Raw genomic sequence first — 24519 nt, 5'->3', positions numbered from 1 at the left:
ACTATCGAAAACTTCATAGTGCTGCATTGGCTCCAGTTGTTACATCCTGATCTCCCACAAATAGTCAAGCAAAGATATGGTACAGATCTCCGGTCACGTACCCTTGCTTCTCTCAAGCCTGAGATTTCTCAAGCCCTTACCAGTCTCCTCGAGTCAGTTGAATGTTCTAGAGCCATGCGTGCTGCTGCCTTTCCCCCGCGCAGTTGTAGTCGGTCTACTCCTAGGCGTCCCCAACCGCAATTTCAAAGTCGATCCCGCGTCAAGCCTGCTAAGTCCAGCCCCCTCTGCCTTCAGGCTGGTCGCCCTAGCAGTCACTTTCTCAGTGTGTGTCCCTATCTCCCTGACTCTGATAGGCAGTACATGGCTAAAGCCCGCCAAGTCGCAAAGATTTTTGACGATGAGATACTTGCCGATAGCATTGACCCCCAGGATTTTCAGGTTGATCCAGGTACCCACTCTGGTGTAGATGGTGAGGAACCCTCCACTACACTCCGTGTGCAAGTGCGTCAGTCCCCTTACTTTGATGCCTTTTACAAGCATCATGTTGTCCGTATCACTGTTGATAGTGGTGCTACAGGAAACATGCTGCGTGCCTCCACAGCATATGCCCTCGGTTGTACTGTGACTCCCACATCCCAGTCAGCTCGCCAAGCTGATGGCACGTCCCCCTTGGAGGTTGTTGGTGAAACTCGTCTCACCTTTTCTCGTGATCGACATGTCTTCCATTTTGAGGGCTTAGTTGTGGAGAATCTCGATGTTGAGGTCCTCGCTGGGACTCCATTTATGGAGCGCAATGATGTAGCTCTTCGACCCGCTAAGCGCCAGATTACACTGGATGATGGCACAGTGTATGTGTATGGTTCCACTGGAAAGTCCAAAGTTGGTCATGCTGTGCGACGTGCACACGTTCTCCGTGCTCCTGCAACAACCACAACTCTCTGGCCAGGGGAGTTCCTTGAGCTTGAGTTGCCTTCCCAGTTTGAGTCTGATGAGATCCTTGCTGTAGAGCCGCGCACAGACTCCCCTCCTACCTCCCCCTTGCAGGATTGCTTCTTGGTTCCCCAAGTGGTCCCCAGCATAGCCGGTATGATCCGCATTCCCAATCTATCTGATGCTCCCTGCGTTATTCGCCGCCATTCCCATCTGTGCCAGGTCAACCCCATGGGCATGGAAGATACAGAGCAGTTGCAATCACCTATGTCTGATCAGCAGGCAAAATCTGCCCAGCCTCCTGGGAATCGAGCCACAAGCCGATCTTTTGAGTCAGTGGCTGTTGATCCAGATGGGGTTCTCCCCTCTCAGACAAGGCGTGCCTTCCAGGCACTTCACTCCAGATATGATGGAGTGTTCACTTCATCATTCCAGGGCTATAATGGTGCGTCCGGACCATTCCAGGCTGTTGTGAACATGGGCCCAGTGCAACCACCTCAGCGTAAGGGCAGACTCCCGTTGTATTCCCGTGACAAGCTTGTTGAGTTGCAGGAAAAGTTTGATGACCTCGAGAAACTTGGCATTTTTGCACGGCCTGAGGATATTGGCGTCACTGTCGAGTACGTCAACCCGTCTTTCCTGGTCAAGAAACCCAGTGGAGGTCACTGGTTGGTCACAGCATTCACTGATGTGGGTCGCTATTCCAAGCCCCAGCCTTCAGTCTTACCAGATGTTGATTCCACATTACGTAAGATTGGTCAGTGGAAATATCTTGTGGCATCCGACCTTGCCAGCGCTTTCTATCAAATACCTCTCTCCTAGGAGTCAATGAAATACTGTGGTGTGGCTACACCCTTCCGAGGTATTCGTGTCTATACCCGTTGTGCAATGGGAATGCCAGATTCTGAGACTGCCTTGGAGGAATTGATGTGTCGAGTACTTGGGGACTTGTTGGTTGAAGGTATCATTGTCAAGTTGGCAGATGACTTGTACTGTGGTGCTGACACAGCGCAAGCCCTGTTACAGAATTGGTCTCGGGTGCTACAGGCCCTTGCTGCCAATGGCCTCCACCTATCCCCGACCAAGACTACAGTATGTCCCAAGACTACCACTATCCTAGGGTGGATATGGTCGGAAGGAACCCTTCGCGCAAGTCCACACAGGATGTCAACATTGTCAACCTGCTCTCCTCCCACTACAGTGAAAGGTATGAGATCTTTCATTGGTGCGTACAAGATGCTTGCTCGTGTGCTCCCCAGTTGTGCTGCATACTTGAGCCCCCTTGATGACTCCATTGCTGGCTTCAAATCACAAGACCGTATCCACTGGACAGATGAGTTGCATGATGCCGTCACCAAGGCTCAGACTCAGACATTCAGTCCTCACGAACCATCACACTCCCACGCCCCTCTGACCAGTTGTGGATTGTCACAGATGGGGCTGTAAAAAAAACATGGCCTTGGTGCAACAATGTACGTGACACGAGATCAGAAGCATCTTGTTGCTGGCTTCTTTCGTGCTAAGCTGCATGGTCGCCAGGTTACCTGGCTCCCCTGTGAGGTTGAGGCGCTGTCTATTGCCACCGCCACCAAACATTTCAGCCCGTATATCATTCAATCACATCACCCTGTGTGTATCCTCTCTGAAAGCAAACCATGTGTTCAAGCATATGAAAAGCTGTGTCGTGGAGAGTTTTCAGCTAGTCCAAGGGTTTCCACATTCCTAACAACTGTGAGCCGATTCCAGGTGTCTATTCGCCATCTGGCTGGCTCTGCAAATGTCCCTGCAGACTTTGCCAGTAGAAACGCTCCTTCCTGCCATGAGTCCAAGTGTCAAGTGTGCTCGTTTATCACCCAGTTGGAGGGTGCTGCTGTTCATCACAGTACCATTGAAGATGTTCTTTCTGGCCGTACACGCATTCCATTTACATCCCGCAACGCATGGGGGCGGATTCAGTCAGAGTGTCCAGACCTCCGCCGTATGCATGCTCACCTCAAGCAGGGTACCCGCCCGTCGAAGAAGCTGACGGATATTCGTGATGTGAAGCGCTATCTCCAAGTTGCTACTATAGCTGGGGATGGCCTTCTTGTCGTCCGGCAGGAACGTGCATTTCAGCCACGGCAAGAGCGTATTGTCATTCCCCGCAAGGTGCTTCCTGGCATCCTTACTGCTCTCCATCTCCAACTGAGCCACCCTACCCCACACCAGCTCAGACAGGTGGTTTCTCGCTATTTCTTTGCCTTGGACCTAGATGCAGCTATTCAACAAGTCATCCAGGGTTGCCATGGCTGTCTTTCTCTTCGGAATGTCCCTCATGCTGCAACACCCCAGACCACATGTGATCCGCCAAGCGTAGTGGGTGTATCCTTCGGGGCAGATGTCATAAAACGCGCTCGACAGCTCATCTTTGTCCTCAGAGAGACCGTCACATCATATACATCAAGTCTCCTTATCCATGATGAACGCACTGAGACCCTGCGTGATGCTCTCCTCCAGTTATGCCCACCTCTCCGGCCACTAGAGGGTCCTCTTGCTGTAGTGCGCACAGATTCAGCCCCAGGTTTTGCAGCCCTCCGAGATGATCAGGTCCTCCATCGGCAGGGGATTACGATAGAGCTAGGTCATACGAAAAATGTTAACAAGAATCCCGTCTCCGAAAAAGCTGTTCGTGAGCTAGAGAATGAGCTCCTTCGTGACGACCCCAATGGTGGCCCGGTTACCCTCCTTGCACTAGCCTTAGCTACGAACCGCCTCAACAGTCGACTCCGTGGTAACGGCCTCTCTGCTCGGGAATTGTGGACTCAACGTGATCAATTCACTAGTGAGCAAATTCCTGTGAATGACAAAGACGTCATCATAGCTCAGCACAACAGACATCTTGCTAATCATGGTCCTAGCGTCAAGTCGAAGGCTCCCACACGTCCACCCCCCTTGCCAGACACTGACATTCAGGTTGGTGATCTCGTCTATCTTCAAACAGACCGATCCAAGACCCAGTCTCGACATCGCTACCTCGTTTGTACTGTTGAGAATGAGTGGTGCAATATCCGCAAGTTTATCGGATCGTTTATACGATCGAAGATCATCCAGTATTTCTCTTCATAATTGCGCTCTATGTTTACGTGAGTACGTAAAATCTAACATAAATTTGCTCTATGAGCATATTGCAGGCACTTTGACAGTGTATTTCATTCTTTAAGGATACTGCATTATGTATCCAAAAAGTTTTAAATTTCTTAAATTTGGGAACTTTATTTGCAAGTTTCTTAAACTCCGTGAACCTCACTACACCATATTCTCGACAAAGACCTGTTTGAAGTCATGGTTGACCCATTTATGACTTAAAAATGATAACTGAACCGAAAACATACAAAACCATAGGGGAAAAGACCCCTTCAGAGGGGGCAAACGTGTCGGGGCAAATGACGAGAGAACAAGACGAAACAGAACGTACCTCCTCAAACGCCCTCCAGTCGTATTCTCCACCGAGGAAGAGCGCTCTCATCTCCTCCCACTTAAAGAGCTCCTGGAAGCGGTTCATCAGAGTTACTTGCAGAAACCCACTTTTGAATGCCTGCACCTGCTTTTCAGCCGTGTGGTATCTGGAGTACAGCTCGATGTACTCTTTGCTGTTGGTGGGGTTAAGATCGTGGACAACTTTAGAATCACTAGTCACAAGAACATTACATCGGAGATTTAATATGTCTTAACATGAATGGGGAAGTTTCTCCAAACATAATCTGCGGATTCAATGAATTTTGCTGGCAGATGTAGTGAAAATCCGAGAAAACTTGACGATCCGTTCAAAAAAATATCTATTTTTGAAGTTTTCTCTGGGATTATACAACCGTAAGTAATTTGAGATGTCACAATAGGACACTAATTTTATGTTTCGTATGTACGTCCACATGAAACAGTATAAATTCAAGTCACTTTCAATACGTCGAATTCTTAACAACAATTTCATGAACAGTCTGAAATGTCTGTTGCTATTTGTTTGTAGGATTGAAGTTACCTGTATCAAAAGGTTGCGCCTGAAATTACGTCGGCTGTCTGAAAAATTGAACCCAAGGTTAAAGAAACAGAATATTACTTTGCAAACCTACACGTTGTCTTTTGTCACCATCACTGCTTCACCACCTTCTTTTAGCTCCTTGGTCTTTCCACTGGAGTCGTCTACAAGAAACGTCATCTCCATGGCTTTAAGGTCTTCTTCAGACAGCTGTGATAAGGACTGAATGCTCTTGGCCATATCTGGTTCTAGAAGCTGCAGGTCCTTCGTGCTGGATACTCTGTGAGACATTAATTAATTTTGTTTTATTATTACAGCTACAAAACCTAGAACTTCATCCATTCAGCTAAAAACATACAGATAACAACTTACAGGTTACGGATATAGACGACACATTTCATCTTGATTCACACGTTATTTCCATAAGGGTTTCATGAATATTTCGATATTTCCATTATACAAACTTTGAAAGCAACTGACTACGGAGTATAGAAATTTATTTTGCTTCTTAACCTCGTACACACTGATGCTTTGTATGACATCTGTTCTTTCTAGAACAATTATTTCACTTATTGGGGTGAGTTAAACTGCAGAAAACTCCTAAGTTTTGTTGTTGTTTTTTTGTAAATTTTTATGTTCTATCGCATATATCCAAATATTCTGCCTCTCATAAGTAGATCTCTCAGAAACACAAGACTTTGTAAGAAGTGGACACGCGTGAGATGAGAGGGAACCATCTCTTCATAATAATGCCGTTCTAGTATAAATTTTCCCGCACAATTTCGTCACATTTGCATTTTTGATACATAATGATTCGTGCAATTGCGAACGAATTCGAATGATCACTGAGATCAACATTCAAAAAAGATAACTAGTTCTTTCAATTCAATTTCATCAGCGTGAAATCTCATGATTTTCTCACATAAACGCGTATCAAGCGCGTTCAAAATAAAAATGCTCGTGAGACGCATCAAATTCGCACCATCACCGCCCTGATGAACGTTAAGGAATTCGAATTCACGAATTCTAGTCAAGCAATTTATAGCATTTGGGCAACGTTTTTGTTCCTGCTTAGATGTGCTATTTGTAGCTCTTCATTTAACGTTTGAATATACAGTTGTATTAACAGACCTTGTGATAAAACCTTTGCATTAGGCCTATAGTGAAATGTTTCATTCCTTTAAGCTATAGCTTGTACATAGAACGCCACTTCAGTCATGGACCTAATAACATGGACTATTCACGGCAGTCTTTCTTTGATGTAATGATCATCTCCGACACATGATTATGTACATCTTAATGAGTACATTCAGGTGTCTTGACAATAACGATTGTGTAATCATGTATCGTCACCAAAGACTCGTTTCCCTCATTTCAGTCTTGTTTCTCTGATGTGCCTTTTTCAAATGTCTTTGAATAAATACAGATGATGAGGAGCGGCAAAACCTGAGATCATGACAAATATTGTGTCAAAAGATGGGCAATTGTTGATTCGCACATTTTCGCACACGCATAAGACCTTGCCTAATGGCAAGATATACCTGTTCTCCACCATTACCATTATCACGCTGTCACCCCGTTCAGAGAGCTGAAAAGTGCCCGATGTGCTCCGATGTATCCCGATTCGACTGTTGATCTGCAGTCAGTCAACTTATTAGCATGCAGAACCGAAGAAATATACTGTGGACCTCGAAGAGGCTCCTCACCTCACGGTTCTTTTGCAGCAATGCATTGTTATAAACAAAGACGTGCTGATTTTTCTAAGGCATTTTCTTGATGTTGTCATGAGGTCTGGTGCATAGACTAGCATCATATGCAAGGTACACAGTATAGTAAGCAGTACCCAGCACTTGAATGTAGGCCTGCAATGTGGAGTACTTCTAGCATAGAAAGAGCTAACATGGTGTCTTGGAGTGGAGATCTCCGTAGCAGAATGCAATATCTGCCTCCAAAAGGAATTTTCAAGGTGGGATCAGAGAGAATTTGGATGTAAGTTCGATTTGCCCGACATGAACAATTCAACATTGCATTGTGCATGCAATCTTGTGACTGTACTGCAGCTTGTATGGTGATGAAATCGGCGGGTGTACCCAGTCACGGCAGTTCGCGCACTGAAATGCTGTTTGAATTCGTTATTAAAGTGACTTTCCAAGCCTCAACTGCTAGAAAGGCATCATATCAGATTCCCCCTCCTCCCCAAATGCAATGCAAAGGGAATACAGAGACGAATTGGCTGAATTTGAGGAAGCATGGAATGATTATTGCATTGCCACTGAACTTGATAAAAAGGATGTCAAAATCCAAGTTGCTACACTGAAGACGGTGATGGGCCAAGATTGCCGCACAGTGCTTACCGGTCTCAAATTATCCACGGAGGAAATGAAAGACATCACCAAGATTCTGAGTAGCCTCAAAAGGCATTTGTTATGAAACGAAATGTACTATATGAGAGGTACATATTTCACACAGCAGAGCAACAACCACAAGAGACTGTTACTCAATTTGTTGACAGGCTGCGTAAGCTGGCAGCTACCTGCAAGTTTGGAGAGCAACGCTTGGAAAATGAGATGATACGAGACAGACTGGTCATGGGCTGTAGGGATCAAGGGGCGAGAGCAAGACTGTTTCGGGAAGATGAATGCACATTACAGAGAGCACTTGATACCCTGAAGATCAGTGAAGCAACCACACAGCAGTTGAAAGTTATCAATAGTGGTGAACATGAGCAGCAGCGAGAACTAAACTTTGCTAAGAACAAGCAAGGTCGTCAGTCAAAGAATCCAAGAAAGGGAAAAGATGACTGGAAAAAGAAACAACAGCGAGAACAACAGCTCCCGTTGGAAGGAAGTGCATGCCTGTACTGTGGAGGCAGGCATAAAAGAGGAATGAGGAATTGCCCAGCATATGGCAAAGAATGCAGCCGATGTAAGAAAATGAACCATTTTGCAAAGGCCTGCAAATCCAGAATTGAAACTGTACATGCCGGTGACCAGGAAAGTGACACAGACGATACAGATGAGTCGAATTTCAGCCTGGAACATGTTGGATCCCTAAATGAAAAGAAAGGGCGTAAGATTGTAGTCCCTATCATGATGAAAACTCAAAAGCATGTTCAGAAAGTCATGTGTCAAGTTGATACAGGGGCCACCTGTAATGTAATGTCCTACAGAGAACTATGCAAACTTGAAAAAAGTGACAAACCATGCATGCACCCATCAACCACAAGGATAAAATTATACGATGGAAATTACATACCGGTCAAGGGTGAGACAGATCTGATATGTAGCTATGAGGGGAGCTCGTACAACATCAACTGTAAGATTGTGGAGACATCGAGCGAGATGCCCCTACTTAGTGGACAATCCTCCATCCAGATGGGCATGATACGAATCAGCGGCGAAGTGGAGACTGTGCATCTGACACAATCAAGAGACCTGATTGCAGAATACAATGACGTTTTCGATGGTCTTGGCTGCTTGCCTGGAGACTACAGCCTGACCTTGGACAACAATGTCATGCCTGTCAAGCATGTTGCACAAAAAGTTCCAATCAAACTACAGGACGCAAGCAGCTATCTTACCACTTTTGCTACACCATTTGGACGCTACAGGTGGAAGAGAATGCCATTTGGGATCTCACCGGCACCAGAGGAGTTCCAAAGAAGGCAACATGAGATCATCGAAGGGCTCCATGGTGTTGAAGTCATAGCTGGTGACTTCTTGGTCTTTGGAAGTGGAGATACCATGGACGAGGCAGTAGCTGACCATGATCGAAACCTGGAACAATTCCTACGTAGGGCCAGGAAGGTCAACTTGAAGCTAAACAAGGCCAAGCTGAAGTTGAGACAGACCACCGTGTCATACATGGGACATAAACTGACAGCGGATGGACTACGACCAGATCCGGCGAAAGTCAAGGCTGTAGTTGACATGGTCCCACCTGAAGACAAGAAAGCAGTGCAGCGTCTACTAGGCAGTGTGACATATCTAGCGAAGTTCTTGCCAAGGCTTTCTGAAGTAGCAAAACCGCTGAGAAGGTTGACGGACGCAGGAACACACTTCGAATGGCTGGAACATCACACAGAAGTCCTGAATGAAATCAAGCTAATGCTCACACAAGCTCCAGTCTTAAAGTACTTTGATGAGGCTGCTGAAACGACCATACAGTGTGACTGACACATCTGAGAAGGGGTTAGAAGCTACACTCCTGCAGAATGGCCAGCCGGTGACATTTGCTTCGAGGGCTCTATCCCGAACAGAGCAGTGCTACGCACAGATAGAGAAGGAATGTCTAGCTATTGTTTGCTTGTGAGAGGTTTGATCATTACATTCAAGGCAAACCTGTGACGGTAGAAACAGACCACAAGCCTTTAGTGCCGATTTTCACGAAGGCAATCCATGGTACCCCCAAGAGACTACAGCGAATGCTTCTTCGGCTCCAGATGTATCACCTGGATGTCCAGTACAAACCTGGAAAAGAAAAGATTTGCTCCTTGCTGATTGGCTGAGTCGAGCATACCTATCGGGCACATGGGGGTCTGATAAGATATACAAGGAGATAGAAGAAGATACACTTGGTTTGCGGTTCACCGTGATTCGCAAACCAAGTGTATCTAATATACCACACCATGCAAACACCTTCTCTCAAAAATCACGAGATAGAAGAAGTCAGCAAATGGACCTCATGAAAGTTAGCGAGTCCACAGAGCACCAGATCAGAAATGGGACAACTGCTGACCAGCAACTGCAGGACCTCATGTTGATGATCCAGCAAGGATGGCCTGATACAAAGGAAGCAGTACCTGGCAGTATAAGAGAGTACTTCAACTTCAGGGATGAGATCACAGCACAGAATGGAATCCTGTTCAAAGGCCAGAAGGTGATTGTCCCCCAAATACTCCGAAGCAGAATGGTGGAGAAGGTACATAGCAGCCACCTAGGAGTCGATGCATGTGTGAGAAGGGCTCGTGACACACTCTTTTGGCCAGGCATGGCAAGCCAAATTAGAGATAAGGTGGAGCAATGCTCAGTCTGCAACGCCATGAAACCAAAGCAACAGAAAGAGACAATGATGACTGCTGAAATCCCTGCAAGACTATGGCAGTTTGTGGGTCAAGACTTGTTTCATATGAACAACCGAGAAAATCTGGTGACAGTGGATTTCTACTCTGACTACTGGGAGTTGGACCAGCTAGAGAGCACCACGGCCCAGGATATAGTAGAGTGCTCAAAACGCCACTTTGCACGACATGGCATACCTGAGCGGGTCATAACAGACAATGGACCTCAATTTGTGGCCCAGGAGTATGCCAGATTTGCAGCAGAATGGGACTTTGACCACGTTACCAGCTCCCCCCGGTACAGTCAAAGTAATGGTAAATCTGAGTCGGCAGAGAAGATAGCCAAAACACTTGTAAAAAAAAGGCTATCAACGATGGAAGTGATATTCACCTTGCCATGCTTGAGTGAAGAAACACGCCTGACCATGACAGAGCAAGTGCAGTGCAGAAACTAATGTCCAGGCGTACTCGAACAAGGCTTCCAACGCCAGAGGTACTACTCATGCTAAGTGCTGGATGTACCAGAACAGATCAGAATGAGAAAGCAGAAGGCCAAACTCCAGTATGATAGAGGGGCCAAAGATCTACCAGAGCTGCACATAGGCCAAGGGGTACTTCTACAACCAGACATGGCTCACCTGCCATGGAGACCCGCAATTTGCAGACAAATCCTTGGTGACCGGTCATATGTGGTGGAAACGAAAGACGGATGTCAGTATCGGCGCAACCGGAGGTTCCTGAGAGAAACGGCTAACACCAAGCCAGAGTCTTTAACCACCGTAAAGGTAGCAGAACATCCAAAACAGCCAGAAGGCAGTCAACAGCAGCCAAATCATCTCGGAGATACTGCTATGAACGTCACACATAAGCAGCTGGACCAACTACCACATGGGACCGACCAGAGAACGGGACAAAGAAGGCCCAGCGAAACAGCCCAGCAAGCTCCGCTTCCATCATCTACTGCAGGCAGACCACAGCGGCAGAGAAAAATCCCAGCAAAGCTTAATGATTTTGTCCTTACTAAGTGATTTGTGGGAACCCAAGAGCAGCAAAGGGATAGTGATTAGTCAGCAAAAGTCATGACATCGGGCAATTTAATCCTGAGACTCTTATCTGTGGGCCAGTACCCTCGCTCTACTGGTCCAAGGTGCTTTTTGTTATTTTTTTTTTTTTTGCTAGTAGATTGATATTTTGTAGCTGCACGTTAGTTGTTAGTCAGCAAGAGTCATGACATCGGGCAGAATCCCGAGACTCTTAGCTGTGTGCCAGTACCCTTGCTCTACTGGTCCAAGAGTGCTTTTTGTTAGTTTAGTTTAGTTTTTTAGTATTTTGCTTCCATGGTAAATTATTTGATATGGTGTTGAACTGTAAGAGTTAACAGTTAACAAGCATCCAGATTGAAACAACTCGCCTCGGACACAGAGAAGCAGCGAGACACATTTCAAGACTGATGGACCGACTTAAAGAAGCAAAAATATATTAGGTATAATGTTGGACAGACATGTATGTTTGTTATATTGAGAGGAGCCAACCAGCTTTCCCGACACCTTCCCAACTTGGCAGATAACAATGACCTTCATGCTTCAATAAATTTACACAAACATGAAGGGAGGGGGTTAAAGGGGTTGTTAGAGACGGTTCGGTTGTGAAAAGGGTCGTAGATTAGCACATGATCATGAGCTTGCCTGACCATGCAGCTAACTACAGAGCAAAAGGGTGTCCATCAGCGAAATGTTTGGGAAGGTGGGGTGGAAGTAACGGACCGAAAAAAAACCTTCCGAGCCCTCCCCCCCCCCAAAAAAAAAAAAAAAAAACCACGACATTCTGCCTTGCACTTGCACCTTTGAAATGTTAGAAGCGCAAGTTCAATGATAAATAAAGTGATGCAAATTCTCTGTAAATACCCCACTACCCCGAACAACATTCTATAGCACTGCGGTTGTTTTGTGTATATTCAATGGCGCAGATGAGCCCATTGTCTAATGCTAAGTCGGGAGAGCTGAATGCTTGTTTTTCGACTATCCGTAGAATCGATAGAAATGAAGCATGTTTTCATGCAAATTTTTCTCAAGCATGCGATATTCACATTTAATGCTTAAGGTCTCATGATAATGAAAGAAGAAAATATGAATATTTGGTTTATGAACATTGTTTTTCGAAAACGTAACGTTAACAGTCTGAAAACTCACTTAAAGTCACCATTTGTGCGTGCAAATGAAAATTTGGAAGCACCATTGTTCGTTGTTCTAACTTAGTCATGCATGAATGATGAACATTAAGTTGTACATCAAATGAAGGCAGAAAAGTTTATCTTTCCATTGATGCTTATCTCATAAAGAAAATGTATGATTTCGATAGTAAAAAGTTGCATGGAAACCCGGTTCCGTTTTTTCTGGGACACGCTGTACTATATGTTATTGAATCAAGACAGTGTATTTGAGAGAAAATTGAACGCCAGTCGTGCCGGCGCGAAATTGAATGACAATTTCGCGTCGTTAATATCAAATGAGTTGCTCTCTAAGTTGAATGAGATAGAATTGAAAAGGATTGCTATGAAACGAATGCTTAAAGAATGTAAACGAACCAGGAGAGTATAGTGTTGACGAAAATCATATGACCTCGAGCGCCTATTCTTGAATTCGAATGCAAATCTCATAAAAATAGGGCGGTAAACCTGCATAATTATCAATTTCCCTGACCCAAGAGCAAATGTAGCACAGTCAACATACAAAATTAATGCATTAGTGCGAAAATCGGTACTGACATGTCCACCACGATCTTCTTGTAGAAGAGATCCGGGAAAGGAAGAGTGATGATGACTTTGTTGTAGATCATCAGACCAAAGAGTTTCCCGATGGCCTTCAGCATGTCCAGGTCATGGAAATCCTGTATCAATGGATAAGAGATAACGTAGCGTGGTTTCATTTGACCATATACAGGTGGCCTTGCGATTACGTTTTGTTTCTTTTTTGTTTCCTGCTGAGTAACAGATTCAGTCACAGCTCGTTATTCCGAAGATTCGTTATTCCGAAGGTTCATTATTCCAAAGGTTCATTATTCCGAATTTCATTAGCAGATCAACGAATCTTCGGAATAACGAACCTTCGGAATAACGCCACAAATGTTCGTATTAACGAACCCTTTTTCATTTTCGGATTAACGAACATCTAGGTATAGGGAATTTGTGTGTTTCGGATTAACGAAACTTCGGAATAACGTACCTTCGGAATAACGAATAGCACCCAAACATTCATTTAGCTCCAGACATGGCAATCATCACCTCGTTATATCCGACCAAAAGGATTGTTTTACTTTTCTTTTGTAATCGACCTCGTTGTAGCCGGGACCTTGCTAAATCGAACTCGCTTTAAGCGTGGCGATTTGTCATCATTGAACACGCACGGAAAATCGAGACTGGTATAAATTCACCTCTTTTAAGCCTCGGTACCTGTTGTAAGCGAGCTCGTAATAACGGGGTTTCCCTGTATACCATTCATACTTTCGGACTGCATGTTGCGTATGTGGGTGAAAAACATAAGATTGTTTTACTTTTCTTCTGTAATCAATTAATCAAATCCGACCAAAAGGATTGTTTTACTTTTCTTTTGTAATCGACCTCGTTGTAGCCGGGATCTTGTTAAATCGAACTCGCTTTAAGCGTGGCGATTTGTCATCATTGAACACGCACGGAAAATCGACACTGGTAAATTCACCTCTTTTAAGCCTCGGTAACTGCATGTTGCGTATGTGGGCGAAAAACATAAGGATCATAAATGGGTGAGATTTACCTTAGAATGAATGAGAAAACAATACTACAGTATCATTACACCTTTTTGAACCCCACACATAAAACTTCTCGAAATTATTATATTTGCTGTCGAGTTCAAGCAAGTTGTGATATCCATACCCCCTGTAGAATAGATATCTTAGACTGGATATTTTTTTTTGTAAAATCTATGGTATGGTATGGAATGGTATGGAATGGTTTATTGATCAAACTTCGCAGCCGAACGGCTGAATTGTGTCTGATTTACATCGATAAAAATACAGTAAGACAAAATAACTTACATACATTTGTATACATCACACGAACAAAATACAACCATTACGACAACAACAAAACAAATCATCGATACATCAGTAGTGGAAGTACACTCAGTATATAAATTACAGGTATATTGGAACAAAAACAGAGTTGAGTGAAAAAAACAAACAAACCCGTTTTACATACATGTATCTTATATCCTCCATTAGTGACGTATCAGAACCCTTTAAGCTAATAAAAAGGGTATAGAAGGATAGGGGAGGAGGCGTGGAATCTAACCATTTCATGTCTTTTAACAGTAGTGAGTTAGTGTAGACCTATTAAAATCCATGATTGATCTAGTATTGTATGCATCCGCTACCAAAATTTTATCAAAAGTGCATAGCTAAGCTTAAATGTGATAAAAAGTAAAAATCTACACCTTACTGAAACGAGTGCAAATATCGTGTAATCATCTAATAGTCACATCACGTTCCTCAGTTGAGTTTGTGCGCATCCTAGCTGCGCAGGTTGGCAGTGACGTAACAAAGAGCGTAGAAGCGCACGCATGAGTGATGAGCTGAGCTCGCTGAGCTGAGCAGCTGCTAGTAGATCGACGTTTTTACATTCCCCGTTGATGCAATTTTTCGAGATTTTTACATTTCCCGGCGATACGTTTTTACATTCTATGACACCTATCCAGCGTTCTGGGCACTTACTTGTACAGTATCTTACTGCGTGGTGAATATTCATGATGAAGCGGGACGGGTACCCAAATCTTCAGTGCTTACCGCTAGAGTGTGGTACGTTCGGATACCCGACAGCTCCCGACCGCGGCCGCGCTGAGCGGCCTCGCTCGGCTCGCGTGACGACTGTACGCGTTACAATCTGTACATACTACGCAAAGTTCAGCGGTCCGAGCCGCATAGGCCCTATACATGGTCATGGTGAATTAGCACAACACTGATCGACGGAATCGGGAAGCTTGGACGTGGAACTCAGCTGTTTCCATTTTCAATCCATGGATCTGTTTTGTGACATGCAGTTCATTATCTGTTCATCAACATGGTCAAGTGGAGTACTAAGGTACCTGGGCCTGAAGGGGATAGGCCCTACTCGGGGCTACTAGTCTACTAGTCTAGGTGTTAAAAACAACAACAACAACAACAATAACAACAAAACAAACATATGACACACATTTCATCTTTAGGTCCAACAACTAATTCAATCTGAGTATCTCTGTTAAAATCTAAATTAGATCTAAACTTGTCTTTACTAGTACAACATATTTTTTTTTTTTACAAAATGCAAAGTCACGAAAGTATTATCAAGCAAGTATTTATCACTTTCACCATTCAGATATTAATTTTTGATTACCAAATCTGGTGTAACAAAAGGAGAATTAAAGAATGTTTTTTCGGGGGGGGGGGGTACTCAAGGTACATCTCCATAGTTTACAACACGCACTTTACCAACCACTGCAACAACCAACACATGCAATCTACAATCAAGTCATTATATTAAGATTTGTTTTATCTTTTGGAGGACCGTCAGACTAATGCCAAAACTCCCATTTCCTTGTATGTATTCTTCTTCCTCCAGTATCACTTTCTGCACATGGTTACAGCAAGTGGGTAAAACAAACAAACAAACAAGCAAACAAACAAGCATGTCAATGTGGAGTTTTCCACGCTTGCGTCCACATAATACTATTATGCTAATATGGCTGCATAAGGGAAATAATAACAAAAACGCACATGGACCTTCCTTTCTGAATATTTTTCCTCCATATCACTGCAATTGTGATACGTATTTGGCTAGTTTTTTTTTTTTTTTAAATGGGGTTTTAAGTGACCGCATGAGATTCATGCATCCTAGGTAGCAGGGTATATCCCTGCATTGGTTCCTGGCCAGATTTGGGGGGTCTTACGATGATTTCTGTCGCAGGGAGGCTCTGCTAGCACTAAAACGAGCACATGAACCCCCCCCCCCCCCCATTTTTTTTTTCAAATGTTCTGCATTAAGTAACCCTTCTTCTACAATTTGATAAATTTTCGAATAAATGACATGGGTTTTGAATGTACAGCATGACATTAATGAACCCCACCTAATCAGGGCACCCACGATAAGTTTATAACCAGATTTTGGGGTCCTACGATAGGATGACTTCTATCATATGGGGGTGCTGCCATCACAAAAACTAGCACATGAATCCCCACTTTTTATCGTTTTTCTGGAATAAGTAAGCCTTTGTCTACAATTTGGTCAAGTTTCGTGAAAATGACATGGGTTTTAAATGTACAGCATACGTTTGATGAACCCAACTCGTCAGGGCATCCCTCCATGGGTTCCTGACCAGATTTTGGAGACTTACGATGATATATGTCGCATGGGGGCGCTGCTAGCACAAAAACGAGCACATGAACCCCCACTTTTTATTATTTTTCTGGAAATAGTAAGCCTTTTTCTACAATTTTGTCAAGTTTCGTGAAAATGACATGGGTTTTGAATGTACAGCATAAGTTTTATGAACCTTGCCCTTTAGCTCACCCCTAACAGAAAACGTCGATGAGAAGGATTTTAGAGATTTCGGTGTTTTCTGCCGCGTTAGGGCGCTGCTTGGTCAAGAATGAGAGTGTAAACCCTAACTTTAAAACCTTTTCCTCGTTTTGGGTACCTTTTTCTGCAATTCTTGCAAATTTGGAGAAAATAACGTGGATTTTTAAAGAATTATGTAGCTTTAAGTTTGTCATTGCAGATTTTGTTGCCAATCATGGTCTTGATCCTGTAACGCTATCATTTTGGTACAGGACGGCAGATTAGTCATATTCTTCAAAGTCCCGTAGAAGAAAAACAAGCACATGAACCTATGGTTTTATTTACATATTTGGGCTTCGGATGGGTCAAAGTTACGACATGGAAAGTTTGAAGAAAATGACATGGACTTTACTTAGCTGAGGAACGTCCTTAAATAAAGTCGAATGATATTATCTACACACCTTGTTGAACCAGCATGTTGTAGACATGGCACAATCATTTATTCTCTTGAAGACAGGGTACTTTCCTGGCTCGAGAAGCTCGTCAAAGAACAGCTGAAAGAACTCCTGGTAGGAAGTAATAAGTTAAAATGTTTTGGTCAATGACGTAGCTTAATTTCAGTTAAGATTACGATAATAGAACACAAAGGATGCAGCAGTTCTTATTTACATTATGATAGCAAGAAAACGCAAAGATGATTCATGTGTAAGACAAGAAAAGATTGAAGAGGTGATTACATTCCCTGTTCTACTTTGTGCACACGTCTGTCACAGGGGTATGTGTGTAGATTATATTCATATATATGTATGCATAATTATATCTATATATTAGTTAGAGTAAACGTACATAATGATTCTTCACAAAGAATTAAGCTTCTAGAACAAATTTTTCTGCCTTGAGCATATTAGAAGGTCTCGTGTTTCTTCTAGGGTCTCCTTAATCCAGAACTACGTTAATATTGGTATGTCTTGTTAGAAAAGCTGAGCCCGCAAAATGAGAGCAGTGGCCACGTGATTAGTTTCATCAATTCATTCATTCATTAGAGCCTCCAACTTGAACAATACATTCCCCTACAAGAGATCGACGACACCAAAGAGTCATATAGCCCACGAGTCACACATCCCCCGAGTTCGACACTGCACAAATAACGCCCATGAGTTCGACAATATAACACGGGGCTTGTAATGTTGTCGGTCTCGTGGGCCTTGTTTGCTTAGTATGGAAATCATGGACTGTATAACTCGTGGGTTGTATGATTCGAGGGAGTCGAACTCGTAACATGCACCCTACAAGGGTGTGGTTATTGATGACGGAACATTCTTATCGTTGCAGCATTCTCTATTCTATACAAAGGAATGATCACTCAAGCGACAAAAGATGAAACATAAATGATGACTTTTACCTTCATTGGTCCTCCGCCATTGACGCCCAAGGCCACATCATTTACAAAGTGAACTTCCAGTGGCTTTCCGCTTTCTCCTGTGGCCCTTGATCGAACATTTTCAAGTGCTGATTCCACAACCTTTTCCCTGTTGACCTCAAAGTGAATTTGCTCGGGGACAAACATCCTAGTCCATGGGAAGAACGGGGCGAAGGGGTTGCCTGTTTTCATCATCTCTTCAACGATATCGAGAAAGCACGCTGGATATGCCAAAAGCTGAGTTGTGTAAGAAGGTAAACTCATATATCATAATATAGTCTTTGGGGCCTGTTCTGTTATAGATTACAAGTAGACATTTAATTTCATGTATACACATATTGCCTGTATCGAGCTAAATGTTAATCATGGATCGCCAAGTTTGTCAACTGCCTTTGGGTCACCCAAATGCGAGGAGTGCCTACAGAGAGGTGTTGTAATGCAGTATCTCCACGAGAATCTCATATTCAGGCGAGGCCTCTGTTGACAAGTGACTATTATGAAGCGGTGGCCACTACGGCATTGTTGATTACATTCTTTTCATTGTTTGACAGAAATTCAGTAAAAATTCAGTCAAAAATGGTCTCATCACTCCGAATACGCTTGTCTTCAAAACATTGAGACGGTGTGGATAAAATCACTCTTACTAATGATAATCATGCATGTGTTTACAAAATTGATTGCTAAGATGTAAAAATCGATAGCTCAAAAAACGAAATTGCAAGTGATTTGAAGTGTTTACACAGTGGATCGCATTAATCTGAATTTCCCCAATTTGGAAATTTATGACCAAATACGAATTTTGTACTGTTAATTTGAGTGCCTACAAACGAATCTGAAAGCACTAAACATGAAATCATCGAACCAAAATCACTCCACTGCTTGAAAACCTAAATCTGAATGCACATGAAATCAAAATGTATCATAATTTTACAAAATTGACTGGGAACTCTGTAACAAAATTTTCTAAATATAATATGGTCAGAAAGCACCTGCCTTTGTACCTTGGAAAAACAAACTGTTAACACATACAAATCCTTGCATAGGAATGAAAATATCTTTCAACAACGTGACCATGAAGGGCTAGGTCTTCCCAAAGAGATTTTTCCCAGTGGTGGGGAGGAGAAAAATCTCTTTGGGACATCCTGATCGTTTGCAGTGCTAGGGAAGGGTAAAGGGCAAGGGTCATCCGGGAAATATATTGCACACGTTCAGGCCTACCTGCTCGTTCGTCAAAAATTTGAATTTTAAATTCCAATTTATTTCATATTTCTCAATTGATAAAAAGAAATACATCAAATGTAGCAAAATTAAATAATATATGATATCCAGCTAGGAGGCATATTACAAGATGAAATAGGGCCAATACATAATATCAAGCTAAGAGACATACATAAAATACTGCAAACATACAAAACACAGTGGCCGATCTACAAAAGTTGGAATATGGGAATGAATGCTAAAGAAATATGAAGGAACCTACTAACAAGCAAACTTATGGAGCGTAGGTCCCAATTAAATTCGAGCTATAGATGGAGATGAGGAGCACGGGTACAATAAATGACCAAAATATAGAGAAAAAATACACAAAAAAATACAAATATAAAGGGATATTTCAAATTCTTCTCTCATGCAGGTCTGGGGGTCGGATAAGCCACATGCTGTCAGTGGATGAATCGTTATCATTTTGGCACTTAGTAGTAACAGATATGAATCAATGTATAATGACAATGGTATTATACGGTTTAGACAGTTTTAGAAAATCATACATTTCGTGTCTTCAAAAGAGACGGGGAAGTATTGAGAAGAGAACACATACACCTGCAAAGCCAGACCCCCCCCCCCCAAAAAAAAAAAAAAAATACATCCAACATCCAGCTGGATAAAAGAGGGTATAAAACTCAGAGAATTCATTGGAAAGTTGAATTTGTAGCCGCACATTTTATTCAATTCAATTCAATTAAAAATGATTTTATCATTGTAACAAAAGGAAGACAATAACTATTGTATCTTCCACTAAGAGCCCCATTACCGCTAGATAGTGAGGGCTTCAAGGGAGGCTTGGTGTGTATATTCTATCACACTGGCATATGATACCTGCCAATTTGAACAAAATTTGATCATTTTTTGAAGTAAACAAACTTTTGCATTTTTAACAACAATAAAAAGAAAGAAAATGTAATAACTGGCCCCCAATTTGATTGAGGTCCCGATGGGGCCTAAATCTGTCATAAACAAGCTTGAAAGTACATCAATTTTTTTGTATTTACTCAGAGTATTCCTGGCATTATAGACACTGTTCTTTCTTTTTAATATTCTCTAATTTGGGGGTTCTGGGGTCACAAGTGGGTGGCGGCATAGTGCCAATTTATCATATTTATACAGATATATATCCTATCACCCTAGCTACAATAACTGCTAAGTCTGGTGACAAATTTGACAATGATTTGTTCTGGCAATAAAAATGTGAAAATTGGGCCCCAATTTGGTCCCCACACCACAGAGCCCACCCCTAGATCCGCCATAAACAAACTTACATAACATAACATAATATAATTGACAAATGTATGACAATCTATGTATCATTCCTTCAAACGCATGTCGAATCTATATTTTTTTTTTTGTACATTCTGTTGAAAGAAGTGAAAATAAAATCTTTGAATTGAATTTCTTGGGCAAATTATTTGCATAGGGCCCCATTTCTCTCTCTCTCTCTCTTCTTTCGTTCTTTAAAACAACAACAACAATTGAATTTGAATTGAATTGAATTGAATTGAATTATAACTTACATAATAACCATAATTTACCTTATCACTTCTGGCTCTAAAGAAAACGATTTAGTTAGATTTATTAATCTAGGAGCTTAGAACTCCCTCCACACGACCTCAAGGGGGCCACAGGGGCATTACGTCCTGTCCTTCCAAAAGGAACGATGACCATTTATACAGGTACGTGTATATTCTTGTATCATATAGCGATATTACCTACCAAGTTTGATGAAAATCTGAAGATGCCTTTTTCACGGAGGTGAACATGTGAGAATTGGGCTCTCATTTTACCCCCCCCCCCTTCTACACACACACACACACACACACACACACACACATACAACACAGGGCCCACCTTTTGACTTGCTGGATCTGCCATGAGCAAACCTGAAGCTACAGCCACCAATCTACTTACTTCAGGTTCGAGAGAAGATTTGTAAAGATTACTTAATTTTGAGACTCCGCCCGCTCCCCCATTTACTTAGCTCTATTTCTCCTAGATCTAGACAAGAAGATTTTAAAAAAAAGATTCAGTAGCAAGGGAGAGGGACATTGTGCCCATTTGAGCAAATTGAGATCCCTATCCCCATATGGATGCTACCTGCCAATATGGTGAAAACACTTAATAGGGTTTTCAAGAAAAAGATGAATCAACGCAAAATGTTTACACAGGATATACGATGCAAAAGCTCATCTGAACCTTTGGTGAGTTAAAAAAAGATATATGTATATATATATATATATATATATATATATATATATATATATATAAATACATATATATACATATATATATATATGAATAATATACATATATATATATATATATATATGTACATATATATAATATAAATGTACATAGTAGGTGTGTGTGTGCGTGCACCGAATACATTTATTTTCGATACTGTTATTTTTTTTTCTACCCGGTAAAATCTTGATTGGAGGTCATCCGACCACCATCCCCAGTAACGTGCTACTGACAGTATTTATAATTCTGCTTCACCGCTCTTTACCGTTTTGCCGCTACTGCTCTAAATTAAAAAAAAAAAAGTTATTCAATACTTACCACCTGTTCAGCGGTGAATTCCATACAAGCTATCCTCCACTTTATGGACACAGGAAGCAGGAAAGGAAAGTCCACCAAGGTAAATGGCCACTCAAACTAATGGAGTATAATTGGAAACATCAGCAGTATTAAAGAGAACTCTGCCATCACAATGTGGATATCATTTCAAATCGTCTCAAAGATCACCAAAGAATTCCTAGATGACTTTGTAGCATCACGGTACATCGGTGCATAACCACAATGAACATTATACTGTTGCACATAATTTCTCCCTTGAATTGGCATAGGAATTTTCTTCCCCATGCATAGATTAATTCTATCTCGGCCGTCGATCGCCATGAAAAGTGGCAAAACATTACCTGCGGCGCAGTCTACCAAATTATAACAGAAGAAATTGAAATTTTCATTACACTAATTATGCTAATTGAGGAAAATGCATAAAATCATACATTTTGTTATAGATCAGAAAACAAAACTCATAGAATACTAATTTTTGGTGATAACATTTTTGAAGCATTCCTATAGGAAGGTACTTGTAACAAAAAATATGGTATAAAAACTTATTTCTTTTGTATTGTATTTTTCTATGAATTTATGTCTTTCTTTGTTTTTCGACTTTCTGTTTTATCTTTTTTTCTCAAAATTTATGACAGCACATATTTCAAGCATAATTGTGCTAAAAGTAATAGATTTCAGCCAATGAATGTGAAAATAATCATATTATTTTGAATAAGGTAAGAAAACTGCATTTGCATAGCCTTTATACCAAATCACGTTTTGAGCCAATTGCGGTCTGACAAGCATGTATAAAAGGTCGTGCAGCATCGTATCGGTATGGCTGATTTTCGCGAAAATGGCATCATAAGATGTGCGAGACTAGAAAGTAAAAAGTCAGCGAGCAGCGCAGTCATAATGCGTGGTTCTCCGAATAGGTCTATAGCACAATGTCTTGACAATGTGTAATGACGGTTTCACATAACTGGCAAAATATTGGAATGACAGGTTCGTCACAAATGCATTGAATGTTCACTTTCCTTGAACTAGGTTAATTTGGATGAATGGCTATACTGTCAAAGAGTGCATGTATTTGAGGGTTTGAGGATTTGTACCCAACTTTTGTTCCTTTTATAAGTTTAAAGAGGAAGTGAAATTTAGCACTTTCACTTGAACTATGATCTTTCGACCTTTGAACTTTTGGCAAGAAACTTCCAAGAGAATCTGTATATGGTAATACATGCATACACTAAGTTTCAAGAAAATATCCGGCAGGCATTGCATAGATAAGAGGGAAATAATGACATTTTAATAAGTTGACCTTGACCTTTGACCCCTGACCTTTGATCAATGACCCCTAAATTCCCTACATGATCACTGCCAGTCAGTACATGCATATATACTAAGTTCCATGAAGATACCTTGAAATATTTGTGAGATATGGAAAAAAAAAATTAATTTTAAAATTTTCACTTGATCTTTGACCCTTGAACTTTGACCTCATGACCCAAAACTCTCTCTGGGGAATCTTTATTTGGTAGTTCATGTATACACCAAGTTTGAAGAAAATACCTCTAGTCACTGCATAGATATAGGGGAATAGTGAAATCTTGAGCATTTGACCTTGACCGTTTGAGCTTTTACCTTGAGCATGTGTGTCCAAAAGTTGATAGGCACAACTGCGCCCACTCATGCATATACATGCCAAGTTTCATTAGGATACCTCTAACGTTTTTTTTTTTTTTTTTAGATACGCTGTCCACAAAATTGATTACGAACGGAAGGACAGAAGGACGGACGGACGGACGGACGGACGGACGGACGGACGGACGGACAACCCGAAGACATTTAATGTCTCCGGCGACATTTCGTGGCGGAGGCATAAAAATGGCATGGTAGTTCACAGTCAACGCCACGCAAGCTATCTTTCCGACATTTGTAATGGACCTAAATCAGCTACTTAAGAGATTTATCTGACGGAGTTCCTTTGCGATAGACAGGTACTTGAATTTGATGCACTGCTACAGTTGTACACTTATTCGTATCTTCTTATCATAATATATCACCATAATCAAAATGATTCCACATTCTAAACGCCCCTCTTCCTATGCATTCAACTCATGGAGAAGGGGAAAAACGAAACAAAACACAATGCTGTCATACCAGTTCGTATACCCATGGTTGCCGTTGATATGTCAGCGTGGTTTGCTTGTTCTGGAAGTAGTTGTCAAGATGCTTATCCAGCACATCATCAGACTCCAAACCCTGAAGGTAGAAACTTTCGTCAGGAATGATTTTGCCGCCCGATTGGGCGCCATTCACCTGGAGAAAAAGGACGTCATTGACAAGATGCTAGTTAGCTTAGTACACTGTAGGAAGGATAAGATTTGATGGTAAAAACATCCTTAAAGGCAAAATATAATCATAGTTCACAAATGACCTCAGAAACTGTACAAGGGATCGTATAGTTTTGGTTGAGACCTAATTTCAGGTTTCTAACATTTTTTGGTGAGATAATGAGAAACCTCTTATGAAATATGAAAGAGCTTGTAATTCTATGAGGAATTTCAACGTTTATTTGATGAAAATTGGTTTTGAAATGGCTGAGATATCCAAAAAAGAGCGATTCTGATAAAGTGTGGGACCCACACTTTCTAACGATCGCATTGTTTTACTTTGCTTTTGGATGTTTCAGTCATTCCAAACTCGAT

At 41.9% G+C, this 24519-nt stretch overlaps 1 protein-coding gene across 1 annotated transcript in view; it reads right to left on the bottom strand.

The window, feature by feature from the left end:
- LOC140244621 (probable E3 ubiquitin-protein ligase HERC4) overlaps positions 1-24099 on the bottom strand; it is a 28054-nt gene extending 3955 nt beyond the window's left edge. The window contains exons 1-7 of the mRNA XM_072324241.1: positions 23972-24099; positions 21815-21910; positions 17966-18220; positions 17025-17129; positions 12766-12887; positions 5037-5222; positions 4385-4559 (exon numbers count right to left, since the gene is read on the bottom strand). Coding sequence (XP_072180342.1) covers positions 4385-4559; positions 5037-5222; positions 12766-12887; positions 17025-17129; positions 17966-18220; positions 21815-21838 — 867 coding nt within the window. The 5' untranslated portion in view covers positions 21839-21910; positions 23972-24099. The remainder of the gene's footprint in view (positions 1-4384; positions 4560-5036; positions 5223-12765; positions 12888-17024; positions 17130-17965; positions 18221-21814; positions 21911-23971) is intronic.
- Between the last annotated feature and the right edge of the window lie 420 nt (positions 24100-24519).

Source organism: Diadema setosum, chromosome 21 (assembly GCF_964275005.1).
Source record: "Diadema setosum chromosome 21, eeDiaSeto1, whole genome shotgun sequence".
Taxonomy (NCBI): domain Eukaryota; kingdom Metazoa; phylum Echinodermata; class Echinoidea; order Diadematoida; family Diadematidae; genus Diadema; species Diadema setosum.
Note: the sequence above shows the minus strand (reverse complement) of the source record. Positions and strands in the feature narration are given on the sequence as shown.